The sequence below is a fragment of the Notamacropus eugenii genome, chromosome 7 (assembly GCF_028372415.1).
Source record: "Notamacropus eugenii isolate mMacEug1 chromosome 7, mMacEug1.pri_v2, whole genome shotgun sequence".
Taxonomy (NCBI): Eukaryota; Metazoa; Chordata; class Mammalia; order Diprotodontia; family Macropodidae; genus Notamacropus; species Notamacropus eugenii.
In genome coordinates this window covers 31,954,909-31,971,408 of record NC_092878.1, presented here as the reverse complement: position 1 = coordinate 31,971,408, position 16,500 = coordinate 31,954,909, and the positions used below count along the sequence as shown (strand labels likewise).

Sequence of the window (16,500 nt, the reverse complement as noted above, 5' to 3'; positions counted from 1 at the left end):
CAGCATTTTTTTAGGTCTCCTTCAGTAAGCTGTTGATTTGTTTTTCATGATTTTCTTGTATCACTTTTATTTCTCTTCCCAGTTTTTCTTCCACGTCTCCTACTTGATTTTCAAAATCCTTTTTGAGCTCTTCCATGGCCTGAGACCATTGTGTATTTATTTTGGAGGTTTTGCATGCAAAAGCCTTGACTTTTATGTCTTCCTCTGATAGTATGCTTAGATCTTCTTCATCTGAAAGGATAGAAGAAAATAATTTTTCACCAAGAAAGTAACCTTCTGTAGTCTTATTTTTTTCCCCTTTTTGGGACATTTTCCCAGCCAGTTACTTGACTTTTGAATCCTTTGTCAAGAGGAGGGACCTTTAAGTTCTCAGTTCCTCCAAGGTGGCACAATCAAGGGAGAGGAGTTTACTCCTCTTCTGGCCTGTGCTGTGGTCTGGGAGCAACCACAAGCTTTTCTGCCCAGGATCTGTGAGTAGGATTCCCTCCCCAGAGCCTCCACCAGCTCCACCAAGCCGGCAGTCCTTCTTACCCTAGGACTGCTACTCAGGACTGAGACCCACATTGGCTGCTCAATTCCCCCAGGGTCTTTAGGCCAAGGGCTCCAAAAATGAACACTGTAGCCATGGCTGCTGTGGCGGCTGCCACAGCCCTGGGGCCAGAAGCCACTCCCCTCTCACCCACGTGACCTTTGAAGCTGTTTTTGGTGTTTGTGGGTTGAGAAATCTGGGAACCGCAGCTGCTGCCCGTGATTCTATGCCTGAAACCTTTTTCTGTTCTGTTTGTGCCATTCAGCGTGACCAGGGCTGGACTGGGCTGCGCTCTGCTCCTAGCCCAGTGCGATAGATGTTTCCTGTCGGCCTTCCAGGCTGTCTTGGGCTGGAAATCTCTTTCACTGTGTCATTTTGTGGCTTCTGCTGCTCTAGAATTTGTTTAATATGGGCTATGGGGGTAGAGCTAGAACAGGTCCATCCTTCTACTCCGCCATCTTGGCTCGCCCTGACAGTCTGCTTTTAGAACCAAGTTTTAACACAGATTTCTCTGCCTTCAAACATTGTATGTTTGCAGTAGTTAAAATTAGCAGTGACCTGTCAGAATGAACACCTGAAGTATAGATACACACACATATGTGATGAAAAGATTTCCCATCCCTTGGTGTGAAAATGCTTTCTGTGGTCAGGTGAACGCTTGATGATGCTGCACTTTGTTATGGCCTGGACCCTGACCGTAGCACTCTAAATATTTGGGAGTCCGCTGGACTGCAGCTTCTTGTTGGAACTTGTTGAATACATCAGAAGAAGGCCAGGAAGTCACTTCTAGTCATATGTCTACTGGAGTTGAGCAGGTTTTTGAAGATATTTTTATTTTACAATGCATTTCCTAAGGTTGCTGTCCAGGTTTACAACTTTGTGCTACGTTAGGGTTGAGGTGCGCCACGTGGCCCTAAAGCAGCAGCATTGTGGCACAAGGCAGCCCACCACTTTGGGCCCTCACTGTCGAGATCATGTAAGCAAAATAATCGCTTTTCATTTGTGCTGCTGCTTTATTTTATTAAAGAGATAAATTTCTAGCAGGAATAAAAGAGTTTAAACTAATGTCAAGAGGTCGAAAGTAGAAAAAACGATACTGAGGAGGACTGAAAAGAAACCCTGGACTCCTGGAGCTGTATGTTCAATACAAAACACTTCTTTATATTTTTTGAGAACAGGGACTATTCACCTGGTGCCTAAGGCAGTGCCTTGCTCATAACATGTGCTTAGTAAGTGTTTGTTGAGTCTCATTGAATAATAAATGGAACCTTTGTGCTATAAAATCTTCAGGAATGAGGAAATATCGTATTGACTCCAGAAAACAAATCTGGGAGAACTTCACCCATACGTTCAGACTCTCATTCTGCTTGTAGAAATGAGGCAGACTGAACAGGACACAAAACCTGTTCTTGCTTGGTGACAACAGAACCTGTAGACTAGATTAGAGAAGCACATGTTAGTCATCAATGTTCTAAATGGGAGATTTTCTTTTCTTGAAAAAGTGTATTTTTATTGATATGTTTTTTAATACCCCCCAATTTTTTGATGTATTCTTCTTTCCTCTGCCCAGCTGAGGAAATCCTCTGTTCCTTTTCCCCTTTTTTTTTTGTTTCTGCAGTTTACCTCTCCATTTTCCAATCCCCTAATTTGATCATACACATGCCCTACAGAATGCTGACTGTCATCATTACTGTCTGTGGGTCGTTGTGGTCTGTTTGGGTCACCCTTTCTGCTGCTTCTCCCTACCATGCTCTCATCCTTATTTACTCCTGCCCGTCTTCATATTCCTTTTCTCTGCAGTGTAGCCTTTGAGTGGCAGTGAGTTGGTAATGGACAAAGAACTGACCAAATGAATGAGCAAAATCTGCATTTTAACCTCTGACACATACTGGCTGTGTGACTTCAGGCAAGTCAGTTAGCCTCTTGGTGCCTCAGGCAGTGCTCTAAAACGAAAAGTGGATGACCCATTGCAGTTTTGTATTGCTGGCAGGAGTTTCCTCACTGGAGAGCTCACCATACTCTTGAAATTACATGATTGGGTGGTTTTGGAGGAGGCTGTAACCGCTGCCTTTAGGGAGACGTAGAAGCTGATGGAGCACTAGAATTTAGGAGCTCCGAGTCAGTTGTTCACACGAAGTCTGGCACCATTATGATGAGCCCTCAGAGGGGCAAACTGGGCTAAGTCAGAAAAACAGAATGTGTCAGTATGGGAATCAGGCCTGGGTGAGATAGGGATACCAGTCATCAGAAGAAAGAAAAACAGATGACACTGTCTCCCCTTCATTCTGATTCTTTTAGCCATTAACTAAAATCTAGCTTTTCCCTGACGAGTCCACATTTTTGGCAGCACACTTCAATTCTAGCTCCTCTTTCCTATTCCTCACATCTCATATGAGCCTGGAAAACCTGGCATAGTCCTTGCTTCTCATTCCTGCCTCCAGATTCTCGTTCTGCCATGCTTCTTCCAACAGCTGTTACCTGCCAGCACATAGGTCATTTTTCTACCTTTTTCAGTGGCTTTGATGCTTAGTCTTTTTTTCTCTCCTATTTCCTTGGGGGGCTTCAATATTGAAATTGCTGATTCTTTTAACATTTTATGGTTCCTGGAATTCGTGGTCCACTTTACCTTCACTCTACTGTTACCCACTGGACTGGTCCCATTTTAGACTCATCATACCTGAAACTATCCCTTTTACAAAAATCAGTAAGCAAAAATCTGCTTTCTCTTTTACCCCCAAAGTTGAAGAAGAGAGAACAAGAGAAGCCCTCTTATCAATTGGGGAATGGCTGAATAAATTATGGTATATGAATGTAATGGAGTACTATTGTGCCATAAGAAATGATGAACAAGAAGACTTCAGAGAGGCCTGGAAGGACTTATATAACCTGATGCTGAGTGAAAGGAGCAGAACCAGGAGAACTTTATGCACAGCAACAACCACAGTGTGTGAGAGTTTTTTCTGGTAGACTTAGATTTTTGTAATAACACAAGAACTTCTGAAAAAAAAAAAAATCCCAATGGTGGACCTCAAGGCAAAATGCCTTCCACACTCAGAGAGAGAAATATGGAAGTCACTCACATAATGTAGCAGATCATGTTTGTGTATGTGTATCTGTTTGTGTATCATGTTCTGATTTGTTATACGGATTCTTTCATTTATCTTAGTCTGACTACATAGCATGACTATAGTGAAAATATACTCAATAGGAAAGTATATGTAGAATCTATACAGAATTGTATGCAGTCGTGGGGAGGGAGGGAGGTAGTGGGGGGGGTGGGGAGGGATAAAATCGCAATTGTATGGCAGTGATTGTTAAACGTTAAAAAAATAGAAATAAAAAAAATAAAAAATAAAAAATAAAAAAAAAAGAGAAGCCCTCTTACACACACTTACAGTCAAATAAAACACACGTCTGCATCGTTCATGTCTGTGCTTTTATCTCTCTGTAAGGAGGTGAGTAGTATATTCCATCATCTCTGAAATCATCTCTTCATAATTTCTTGTAGCACCATAGGACACTGTCAGATTTATATGTGATATCACAGTGTCACCATCGCATTTATATTTCATAACTTGTTGAATCCTTCCCTAATTCATGGGCCCACCCTTGGGGACCACCACAAAAAGAACTATGAATATATATATTTTTTATATCCCTAGAGTTTGTTTATCAAATGAGCTAATATTTGTCAAGCCCTTAATGTAGTGCTTGGGATATGTAGTGGGTCCTTAAGAGATGCTTGTTCCCTTTCCTTTCCCTCTCCTTTTTCTTAGGAATAATTCCTGCCAATATCCATTCTCCCTCTAATTCCTCCTCCCTTTCTCCCCTTCCCTCCTATTTCCCCCTTGAGTAATGTATATTTCTATACCCAATTATGGATGTATGTGTGTGCATTCTTCCCTCTGACCAGTTGAGATGAGAGTTAGATTCACCGTTTCCTCTTTATTTCTGTAGATTTCTACTTGTGCACCGGGATTATGTGAGATGATTTTGCTTAACTTTTCTCTCCCTTTCCTCCCTTACTATATTCCTCTTTCTCTTTCTTTTCCATTCTTTTAAAATCATCAAGCTATAATAGAAATAATGTTTCATTAGAATTCTTCTATAAAACCCAATGGTGATAGAGTTCTGAGGGTTTACTTATTTTATCTCCTCATCTTAGATTGTAAGCATTTTTGTTTTGTCATTGGGAAGTTATAATTATTTGTTCATGTTTCTCTTTTTATGTTTCTCTTAACTCTTGTGTTTGAATTTCAAAGGAATGTTTGGTCTTTTCATTAGGATTGCTTGGAAGTCCTCTTTTATTAAAAGTTCGTTTTTCTCACTATAGAATGATAGTTTTTCTAGTAAGTTATTCTTGTTTATAAGCCTTTTGGAATATCATATTTCCAAACTTTCCATTTCTTTTGAGTGGTGACTCAAATTCCTCTTTTCTGCATGCTTGCATTATTTTTTCTTTTATGTGAGAGCTCTAAGTTTTGGCTATAATGTTCCTGAGAGTTTTCCTTTGGGTTTTTTTCAGGAGGTGATGGGTGGATTCTTTCTACTTTTATTTTGTCCTATGGTTCTAAGAAATTTGGATAGTTTCTTTTATAGATTTTCTTGAAACATTTTTTGTTTCTTTTTTTGGTCATGGTTTTCAGGAAGTCTAATAATTTGTTTTAAAAAAATTACACACACACATACACAGATATATATTTCAACAAGCAGAAATCTGCCTTCTCACCCTTCCACACCAACTCTTTCCCCCTGCTTGAGGTCTAAAGGGAAAATTACATAGAGTTAATCAAAACAAATTTCCATATTGGCCGCATCAGAAAAAATCATCTCATTTTGTTGCCTCTCAAGAGGTAAGTAGCATGTTTTCTCCTTAGTCCAGTGACTTCTCAAATTCTCTGTCCTGGATCTGCTTTTCAAGTCATTTTTTTTTGGCCATTCGATACCTTACATTTTCTTCTTTTTTTCAGTCTTTTGACTTTGTTTTAATATTCCTTGTCTCATGGAGACGTTAGCTTCCATGTGGTAGATGATTTCTTAGATCCTAACTAAAATATTCTGATTTTTGATCCCTCCATTCTTTCTCATTCTCCCATGTCATCCATGTTATTCTGGTCCGACTTTCTTCTTTGGGCCAGCTTGATTAAATTGTCAGCCAGTTCAACAAGCCTTGAGCTGATAGGCCCTTAGCTCTTCCACCGTTTCTTCCCCATCAATGCTTAGCTCTCCTTCCGTTTTTTTGCCTCTTCTGTTCCTGTTCTCTAGTAAGTGAAACCTTCGGGAAGAAAGCATCCGGACTTATGGACTGCATTCCCTGAATGTGTGTTCTGTTTAGTCTGTATTGGACCCTTGCTGCTGAGTAACAGGCCTTTTATCCATCCCATATTGATCATGACTTGGACTGCAGTGACTCTTCTAAAACTTCTCATTTCCCCTTAAGCCTTCAATTCCAATCTTTCTTTCCCCTCTCAAGAAATAACCTCATCTTTTTTTAAATTCATTTAAATTCAGGAGATTGCACCCCTCCCCCACCAAGGCCCCTAATCCATACTTCTTCTCAATTGCCCTTTTACTCTGGAGGGCAGGCTTGTACAATATCCTCGGTATTGTTCTCAGTTCTTTACTTGCACTCCGTGTATCCAGTCTGTTGGCAAAGTGTGTTGTTGCTGCCTTTATAACATGTCCTTATAACGTGTCCTTTGTTAACTCACCTAGTGCCTACAGACCTTCACCACATTTTCTTTCCTAGATTATTGGAATAGCCCTCCAGGTGGTTTCCCTACTTGAAGTCTTTTCCCCATTCCATTTCATCCTCCACTCAGCTGCCAGTGATTTCATAAGGTGCTGATCTCATGATGTTATCCCCCTCCTCCCTCATTAAACTTCAGTGACCCCCATTTGACTTGTAGGTTCAAAGAAAAAATCTCTGGTGCTTACAGCATTTCAGAGTCTGATGTTTTCTTACCTTTCCAGTCTTCTACTACATTTTGTTCTTTACTCTTATGATCTATTTATACTGCCCTACCTTGTGTATACACCAATCCCTGTGCTTTTGTACTGCTCTCCCCCACACCTGCAGTGCCTTCCTTCCTTACCATCGCCTCCTTGCTGCTGACTTCCTTCAAGATTCAGCCTTCCCTCGGAGATTACCTTCTATCTTGTGTATATCTTGTATGTGCATAATTATTTTCTTATTCTCTCCCTCATTATAATGAGCTCCTTGAGAGCAGAGAAGACATTTTTGCCTTTATTTTTATTCACAGAACTTAGAGTGCCTGATACACAGTAAACCACTTTAAAAACCTGTTTGACCAACTGGCGACATAGTACAGTGAAGAGGACCTGATCTACTTACTAGCTATTTAACGGCTTTGACAAGTAATTTAATGCTTACAGACCTCTGTTTCCTCATCTGTAAAACGAGGGTGTTTGGACTAGATGACCTCTGCATCCCCATCGATTTGAAGTAATGCTATGATCTATAATCTCATGGCATGATCCTACTCCTCGCTTCTCTGTCCTTATTCATGTTTTCACTTCTCCATGCCCAAGGATTTATTCTTCTTTAGCTTTAGCTGAAGCTCAGTCCTTTGTGTGTGGCCTTGGTTCGTTGTGTCCCACGTCTTCTCTTATCTCATTCCGTTGTGCCATCACTCTCTTTCCTTTGTCCTGTTCAGTCTCCCATCCTGCAGTCCCTCAAGCTGTTCTCTTGTCTCTTCTTTCTTCCTTTCATTACTAAATAGCAAGAAGAGAAGTCTGCAGTGGCTCCTGCTATAGCCTGTTTGTATTCCCACCTCTCCATTGAAACTTCTGTCTTAAGGTTCCCCCCTGCAGTCCTCATCTTTTCCCTCCCTCTTGCATTTTGACTGATTGGTTCTTTACCTGTTCCGTCTTGATGCTTTCCATTCCTGATGTTTCGGTAGCACTTCCTTCTTCTGCTTTTGCTCGCACCTTTTTTGACTATTTCTTCATCTCCTGCCCCATCCTCCTGCCCTGTAAGAGAAGTTTCCACTCTTCTTTCTTTCTCTGAATTTTCATCCATTCTCATATCGATGTTTTTTATCTGTACACAGATGACTGTCAGATCTCTGACCTCTCCCTAGAATTCCAGTGCTGCATTCACAAAGCTGTCCGTTGCTTCTCCCTGTCTGTCCCTTCCTCTGTTCGTCTCAGTTTTTTGTTCAATTAGCAAGCGTTTATTTTCTCTCCTAAACAGCAACCAAAAAAATCATCATGGCAAATATTTGTAGTCAAGGAAAGCAGATTGTCTTGTTGGCCATGACCAGAAACATGTCGCATTCTGTATTTTGAGCCTTCACCTCTTTAGGCAGGAGGTGAATAACATGCTTCACATTTATTTCTTTTGAATTGCATTCATCAGAGTTCTCAAGTCTTGGGAAGCTGTTTTTTTTAAAGTAATGTTGTTACTGTGTAAATTGTCCTCTTAGTCCTTATTTGATTCTGTAGCGGTAAATTCGAGTTTTTACAGATTTCTCTGAAACTGCCCATTTCACCGTTTCTTACGGTGCAGTCGTTTTCTGGAACATTTGTTTGCGTATTTGTGTAACACTTCCCAGGGGGAGGATGCCTTGTTGGCTTCTAGTGTTTGCTGCTGTGGACAGAGCTGCCGTTGTAGGCCTTTGCCTGTTTCTTTGATCTCTTTGGGCTTATAGGCCTTACGTATCCCTGGTTCAAAGCACATGCTCAGCTTATTGATTGTTGGGGCATAGTTCCAAAGTGTTCTCTGGAATATCTGGACCAATTCACAGCTCTTCCGTCAGTGCATTAGTTTGCTTGTTTTCCTGTAGTCCCTTCAATAATGAATTAATGAAATAATCTGTCTTCTGCCAATTTGATGGGTGTTATATGGAACCTTAGAGTTTCTTTAATTCAGAGGTGCCATATTTGTAACTTGTAGACTGCTTAGTCCTTAGTGAGGCGGTGACCAAATTAAAACATACTTGGGAAATGTTTAACAAAGTAAAAGTACTGTACAATATAGATGATGCCAATTTATGATTTTCTAAATCACAATGTGGCCCGTAAGGATCCTACTTGACACCACTGCTTAATTCAAATTTTGCTTGTGGTTGTTATGGCCTAGATTTCTTCATTTGATAACTTTGTCGTTTCTGACCATTTTGGCTCTTGTTCTTACAGATTTGAATCAGTCCCATATATATGTTAGAAATGAGACTTGTATCAGAGAAACTTTCTGCAAAGATTTTTTTCCCTAGTTATACTTGGTTCTCTTGTAACTTTAACTGCATTGGTTTTCTTTACATAAAAACTTTAAAGTTTTCGTGGAGTAAAGTTGTCTCTTCAGTCTTCTGTGATATCACCTCTCCATCCTTGTTTGATCGTGCACGAACTTTTCCCATCACCATAAATCTGAAAGTTAATTTCTTCTTTGCTTGTCTAATTTGTTATGTCATTGGTGGTGTATAAGCCATGTTCATTTGGACTAGTGTGAGACTCTATGGTGTGAGGTGGAGGCCAGTGCCTAATTTTTGTTAGACGACTTTGTATTTTTCATGGCAGTTTTGTCAGATAGTAAATCTTTACCCTGTTAGTTGGCGTCTTGGAGCTTTTCAAACACTCTACCACCGTTTATTTGCTTCTGTATGTTAAGTATCTAATTTGTTCTAAGAATCAAGATCTCTTTTTTAAGCTAGTACCAAATTACTTAGATGACCCTGTCTTTGTAGTATAATTCAAGGTGTGGTACTATTAACTGTCTTTTTTTTCTCAATTTTTTTTCATAATTTCTCCTGAGATTCTTTTTGTTGTTGTTGTTTGTTTTTTAATTTAATTAATTTCTTTTCAGTGTTCATCAATCACTTCCTTAAGATTTAAATTTTCTCTCCCTCCCTCCCCCGACCTGAGACGACTTGCAGTCTTATGTGGGCTCTACACATACATTCTTATTAAACACATTTTCGCATTAGTCATGTTGCACAGAAGAATTAAAACGAATGGGAGAAACTATGAGAAAAACCAAACCAAAACAAAACATCACACGAGAAGATAGTCTGCTTCATTCTGTGTTCCTATTCCACAGTTCTTCCTCTGGATGTGGATGGCCTTTGCCTCAAGAGTCCTTCGGGAGTGTTTTAGGTCCTTGCATTCTCTTGAGAGTCCTGGCCTTTGTTTTCTTTCCCTAGCTCTGTAAAGTACTTCTCTGGTAGTTTGGTTGATACTGTCACTTCATAGAAGTTTAGCTTTTCATTCATCTCTGACTCTTCCTTCTCGTCCCCATATCTGATCACTCGCCACAGCCTTTTAATTATACCTTCTTTTCTCAGTGTAGCCCATGCCTGCCTTCCCTGCCTAGCAGTTTATCCCTTGTAACAATGGATAAAAAGGAAAAGGAAAAAAGGCAGCTCAAAACCAACCAGGAAACCATAGTTGGTACTATATGCGGTGTTTCTGCGGTTCCCCACCCACGCAAGAAGAAAGGGAGCCACGTTTTCTTACCTGTTCTCCAGGGTCAGGCTACGCAGTCGTTCTAATGACAGTGTTCCGGGCTTTTTTTGATTCTTTCCATTTATATTATTGTGGTCATTATGTGTAAGGTTTCCTGGTCCTGTTACTTTGATTTCTGTCAGTTCATGTAAGTCTTCTCCATTTCTGTATTTTTTATTATGTAATATTCCATTACATTCATGTACCATAATTGTTTTTAGCCATTCTCCAGTCAGTGGGGATCTATGTTGTTTTCATTTCTTTGCCACCACAAAAAGGGCTTCAATGAATATTTTGCTGTGTATGGGACCTTTCTTTAACCTCCTTAGGGGAATACACACACACACACACACACAAGTGTGTGTGTGTGTGTGTGTGTGTGTATATGTGCGTGTATATGTGTGCTTAAAATATATATGTATGCCCCAAGGAGGTTAAAGACAAAAGAAAGGGGTGTGTGTGTGTGTGTGTGTGTGTGTGTGTGTGTGAGAGAGAGAGAGAGAGAGAAAGAGAGAGAGAGAGACAGACACACAGACACAGACACAGACACAGAGACACAGAGAGATTTCTGGGCCAAAGATTTGTCAGGAAATTGGGAATTTAGAAGAGGAGAATTCAGGAAGTGAACAGGTGGCTATTAATGTTAGAGAAGAGGATTGAGCTGTTTGCATCTTAACTAAAGGTAGATCTCATAAGGACTAGAAAGAATATACTTGTGTGGAGATTTGCTCATTTGAGAACAGTGTACAGATATACCCACTGAATAGGATACGATAGAGAATGATAGATGTGGCATAGAAATACAGATAACAGTGGAGGGGACTGCAAAACAAATGAAAAGAAAGACTGGATTGATAATTCATGACCTCAGATATTTGTAGAACATTGTGCAGGGTGTGGAAAATAATAAAATTGAGATCTTAACACCAGTAAATAAACACAGTCTTATAGATATAATCTAGATTTAGTTATAGGATATAACATATTTGGGGGAAAAAGTTAACTAGGCTGGACAGTAAGTTAGCAGTACCTCAGCTTCACAGAGGAGTGGCATTTGAATTGGGCTTTCTTTATTTGCTTTACCAATAGTTTAGCTTTTCACAAGATGGAGAAAGTTCACAGGAATCTTACTCAGATTCAGATTTAGATGAGCAAGGTAGAATTGATAAATGAAGTAGAAACACTGAAAACGTTGATAGAACATAGAACATCTTAGAATTACCAGGGAGAGAACACTCAATGGAATATCATATGTAACCTAGACTTGAGGAGAATTAGATTGGAAGAAGTTTGGTGAAGATAAGTATACTGTCATGGATTGACACCCACTGAGCAAAGTCACTCAATTTAGGAGAAATAGGAAATGAAGAACAAAAATTTTTAAATAATTTTTTTCAATCCATAAAACTATTTTCTTCCTGTTCATCCCCCCACCAAAAAGACAAGAAAAAGAAGACCCTTGTAACAAAGATGCATAGTCAAACGAAACAACTTCTCACATTTGTCACGTCTAAAAAATATATGTCTTATTCTTCTACTTGAATGCATTAGCTCTCCCGTCTTGCTTCATGGCTGGTCATTGAGCTCGTTAGAGTTTTAAAAAGGTATGTGTGAACAATCTTGATGAAGAAGATAAGGAGGAGAAGCCTCAGACAGCAGTGTGACTTATAGAGAACTTACTGATTATGGAATGAAAAGAGGGCATACCAAAAATGGAAACGAGGCTGTACAAAGGAATCGCTTAGTTCTGTAAGAACAGGGAATGCAGGCAGCTTGTCAGGAATGTTATAGAGGACTGTTATGCTTTAGGCAGGAAATTTTATTAAATGATCTATTTAGTTTCATTTTGTAACAGTAATGCTACTTTTATGCAAATTGTAAAATACTGAACGTTTTGTTGCTCTCACAGCTTAAGTGTATTTTGGAGACTCTCTCTTACTTAGACGGGATGATATTAGGTCTGTCAGTGTAATCCTCTTTGCTATGATTTTTTTGGGGGTGGGATTTTAAGATTTAAATAATTCAAGAAAAGATCAGCTTAATTTCTTTTCCCTAATATTAATCTCCTTCTATGTGCAGGACACACTGTGCTAGGTATTTCTAAAGCCAAGGCCTCTGATTTTAGTACTTGTCTTTCCTAAAAGGTGAGAATTAGTTTGGAAAAAGGAGAGAAGAGACACTTTCTAGTGTATCTTTATAACATTAAAGACTTGCTTTGAAAAAAGAGTTCTTAAAAAGTTAACAACAAATAAACCACAAACTGAAAGAAGTTAATAGTTGGTAGTTGAATAGCAGAACAGGTTATGGGGTAGTTTCTAGGATAAAGTTGCCTATACAGTCATTGCTTAAATTCATCTATATTCATCTAAGGGTTGTAAGACAATATGGTGAGGAAATGGAAATTACGAAGGAGACATGACGCCTGGGAATGGTATGACGGGAGGAGAATTTGGGGACAAGGGAATAGAATGGTTCCCAGTCGGCCTCCTTTAAAGTTTACTCTTTTATTGCTTATTTTGTGTCTGTCTTTTTCAGAAACACCATTTCATTTCACTTTGCCTAAGGAAGATGATGTTATCCCACCATTGACCAACACAACTCCACCTTTGATTGGGCATCTTAAATTAGGTCCAAGGAGATACAGTACTCCTATTGATGAGTGATATGAAACTGACACTCTTTGAGCTAGAAACTCTGAGGTGTCATCCTTTATAAAAAGGATATCCTTAGGACCAGCGAAGAAATTGGGACTGGGTTATATCATTTATTCTTCTTGCTTCAGGAGTAAACTTTAAAGAATGTGACTGACTGCAGATCTTCATAGTCTCATTCTAGTCCCATTGAGGATCTGGTGACAGTTTCCAGTTTCTTACATTTTGATAATTTTTTTGACCTTTTAAACAATATACCATTTGTATAGTAGAAGTTGACCGTGCTTGCTTTTTCACAGAAGATAATCAAGGTGTAGAGGGGAGTCAACTACCAAAAAAAAAAATTAAACATTGCTGTAATCTTGAGGGCAGGAGACTTTGCAATCCCAAAATGTAGCAGAGGGCTGGGCACATAGTAAGTGCTTCATAAATGTTTTGGTCATTCATTGATTGAGTAAGCAGCTACCTTGTGTGGAACACTGGAGAAAAGGAAAAGTTAGAATGAGCATCGGAAAAGGAGGGAGGAGAGTTTACCAGACTGCCTGAAAAGAGAGAAAGCTCGGTTTTAGGCAGGGACATTAAAGCTCACAGATGTGTTCCTGGGCAACACCATGTGCATGTCATATTTCTGCTTGACAGGCAGGGATGGTTAGGTAGCTCGCTCCTCTTCAGCAGCGCAGTAGCGTTCTACATTAATCTATTTGTTTTCTCTAGTCAGTGCTGGGAGGTAACTGTCATGCCGTCTGGAGTTTCCTGCTACCTATGCCTGATGCTGGCAGATGTGGGTTGGCTGAGGGCTCATGCAGCATCCTAAATCCAGATGTGGAAGTGGAACTGAATCCTGTTGCTCCTCTTAAGACCAGGTGTCAATGACAGCGTGTAGTTGTGGATATTTGTGACAGGATCTCTTCTAGGTACAACAGCTTGGATCTTGCAGACCTGTGGAATTGCAGAGGCAAACGGAAGACCCTGAGAGGCTGTATTTAATGTGTGTGCTTTAGTGGGGTTTTTTTCTTCTTCCTCCTCCTTCCTTTCTTTCAGTTGTGGACAGCTATTCAGAGAGCCCCTTAGCAGCCAGTGATGTCATGGCTGAAAGTTCTGTGGGGTCCAACGATGTTACTGATGAAAGTGAAAAAGGGGATTCCAGAGCTGTCCCAGAAGTGGATGAAAAATTGAGTCTGAAAATGAAACTGGTGAGCCCTGAGACTGAGGCGAGTGAAGAGTCCTTGCAATTGAGTTTGGAAAGGAAGTTATCTTTTTATGCATATCTGGGTAAGCTATGAAAAGTTTCTGGCCCCTTTGGTATTTTGTATTATTGACCCAATTAAGCAATAATCTTGGCTATTCTTAGCACTCCCTCTTTCTTTTTAAATTTTTTCTCAGTTTTATTGATGCTTTTTGTTTTTAATATCATAATCTTCTCTTAGTACATCCTTCTCCTTTCCCTCTGAATTTGCCTTAGAACAAAAATTAAAAACAATTTTTTAAAGTTCAGCAAAACTAACCAGCACACTGATGATCTCTGACAGTATAAGGATATATCATGCAAACTCCCTTTTTTTCCTAAGCAGTGTTAACAGTAGAAAGATTAGCTAGTGTGAATTTTGGGGAGAGGTGACTTTGTGTTGGGATGAATTTCCTCATTATTGAAGCACTGGGAATGCTGTCTATAATGGTTGCATTTTCATACTTTGATTTGGGTCATTAAGTAATAGTATACTAGAAGTACTAAATATTCTTGATTATTCAATCAAAAACTCCCTAGTTATTTGATAGTGAACCTGGTATGATGGAATGTGAATAAACTAGAGCCATAATGCCCTTGTGGGATGATATGGGAACATCATAAAATTAGCATGGCATCTTTCAAGGAGAAAAGACAGTATTTTCGTTTGAGACCACAAGGGAATTGAATGAGCTGAGTGGAGTTCTAGGTCAAGAGTGAATCAGTATGGGACACATGAGGACTGAGGAATTATAGTGAGACAGAACAATTTAGGATCACTTAGTATGAGACTATAGACAGTATGAGAATAGATAGTTTGCTGCTCATTTACCTTGTCTTACTCTTTTTGTATAGTTTCTTTTCCTTTGTTAGGATTTTTTTTTAAAACTAGAAAGTATTTTCTGATTGGGATGTATGGAGATGTGGGTCCTAGGGCAAGTAGGCATTGAAGATGGGTACCAGGATAGAGTGGCATTGGCAGAAGGAGAATATTAGGTTGTTAGGGATTAGATGTGGCAAATCTCTGAACCCAAGAAGCCATATCAACCCTGTACTTTCAAAAGTCATAGGATCATAGAATTTAATAGTACCTTGGGTTAAATAATTTGCAACACAGGTAGTTAGTAGCAAAGTTGGAACTTGAACCCAGGCCCTCTGCCCCTAAACCTAGTGCTCTTTCTTGTTTGTTTTACACTGGATCAAAGGGTATACACAGTTTTTATCTTTTGGATATATTTTTCAAATTATTTTCCAGATTGACTTGACAACTTCCCAGTTCCACCAGCAGTGCATTAATTAACGTGCCTGTTCTCCCGTGGCCCTTCCAGCAATTTTCCTTTTCCGTTTTTGGTTCTCTCTGCCCGTCTGAAGGGTGTGGAATAGAGCTTCCGAGCTGTTTTCACTTGCGTTTTTCTTACGCTTAGAGATTTCAGGTGATTGTTGGTAGCCTAGAGTTCTTTATTTGCAGACCTCTTATTCATAGTATTTGACCATTTATTTACTGGAAGATGAGTCTTATTTTCTGTTTGTACCGATTTTCTCTGTAGTTTAGATGTCAGCACCTCATCAGAGATATTTGCTGCAGAGATTTTTTCCCCCAAATAGTTATTTGTTCTGATTCTGCCTGCATTGCTTTTGTTTGTTCAAAAGCCCTTTCAATTTTATACAATAACACCTCTCTCTTTTACTTTGCAATATTTCTATCCCGTGTTTGGTCAAAAACTTCCCTCCCTTCCAATTGTGAAAATGCCTTATCACTTCCTTCTCTGATGTGTTTAATATAACCTTTTCTGTGTTGGTTCTGCACCCATTTTGAGCACATTATGGAACATGGCTTGAAATCTTCAAATTCTCTCAGATTGCTTTCCATTTTTTCTAATAGTTGTAGAATATCGAGTCCTTAACCGAGTTAGCAGATGTGTTTATCGAACATGGTACTAATTACAGTGTTCAGTTTCTTCTGGATTCTAGTGCTGTTTCCACGGTATTGGGTCCTTGTAGGCACATGCCTTGAGTTGGGGATCTGTTTACCAGGGAAGTTTATAGACTTGAAAGGCAAAAGTTTTGAGGCCAAAGAAAAGGCTCTTGGTCACTCATTCCAGTTAACAGATTGGAATTGTACTGCAGTTCGTTGAAATCCAAGCCTAGGGCTGGAACCAGGGGCAAAATGATGCTCCAGGAGAGTAGATTTAGAGTCAAAGGACTTAGGCTTGAGTCCTGGCTCTGCTGCCTTCTACTCTAACGGTAAAATGAGGGAGTGAGACTAAGATAATCCCTAAGGTTCCTTCCTGCTCTTACTCTGTGCTCCCTTACATCATACAATAAAGAGGCTCCCTCAAGGAGCTCACAGTCTAATAGGGGAGACAGCCTGCAAACAGATGCAATATACCGGATAAACAGGAGAGAACAGAGGGAAGGCACTGCAATGGAGAAGGGTTAGGGAAGGACGTGGAGCTTTCTGCCTTTTGTTTCTACTGTCAGAGATCATAGTCACTGGAACACAAGTTAAGTCAGTCTCCATGAATGTTTGTATCTCATTTATAAACGATGAAAATAATAAAACTCATAGTTGGTAAGTAATCTTCCCTATTACTCCTCAGATTTTTCAGCTGAACTTGGATTATCCAAAC

At 39.6% G+C, this 16,500-nt stretch overlaps 1 protein-coding gene across 4 annotated transcripts in view; it reads left to right on the top strand.

The window, feature by feature from the left end:
- The window catches only part of LOC140513778 (TP53-binding protein 1-like), an 81,084-nt gene that overhangs the window by 38,206 nt on the left and 26,378 nt on the right, over window positions 1-16,500 (top strand). For 2 of the 4 annotated variants that reach the window (XM_072623781.1, XM_072623783.1), the window contains exon 9: window positions 13,687-13,917. The exons of the other annotated variants lie outside the window; for them this stretch is intronic. In XM_072623781.1, the coding sequence (XP_072479882.1) occupies window positions 13,687-13,917 (231 nt within the window). The remainder of the gene's footprint in view (window positions 1-13,686; window positions 13,918-16,500) is intronic. 4 annotated transcript variants of the gene reach the window in all.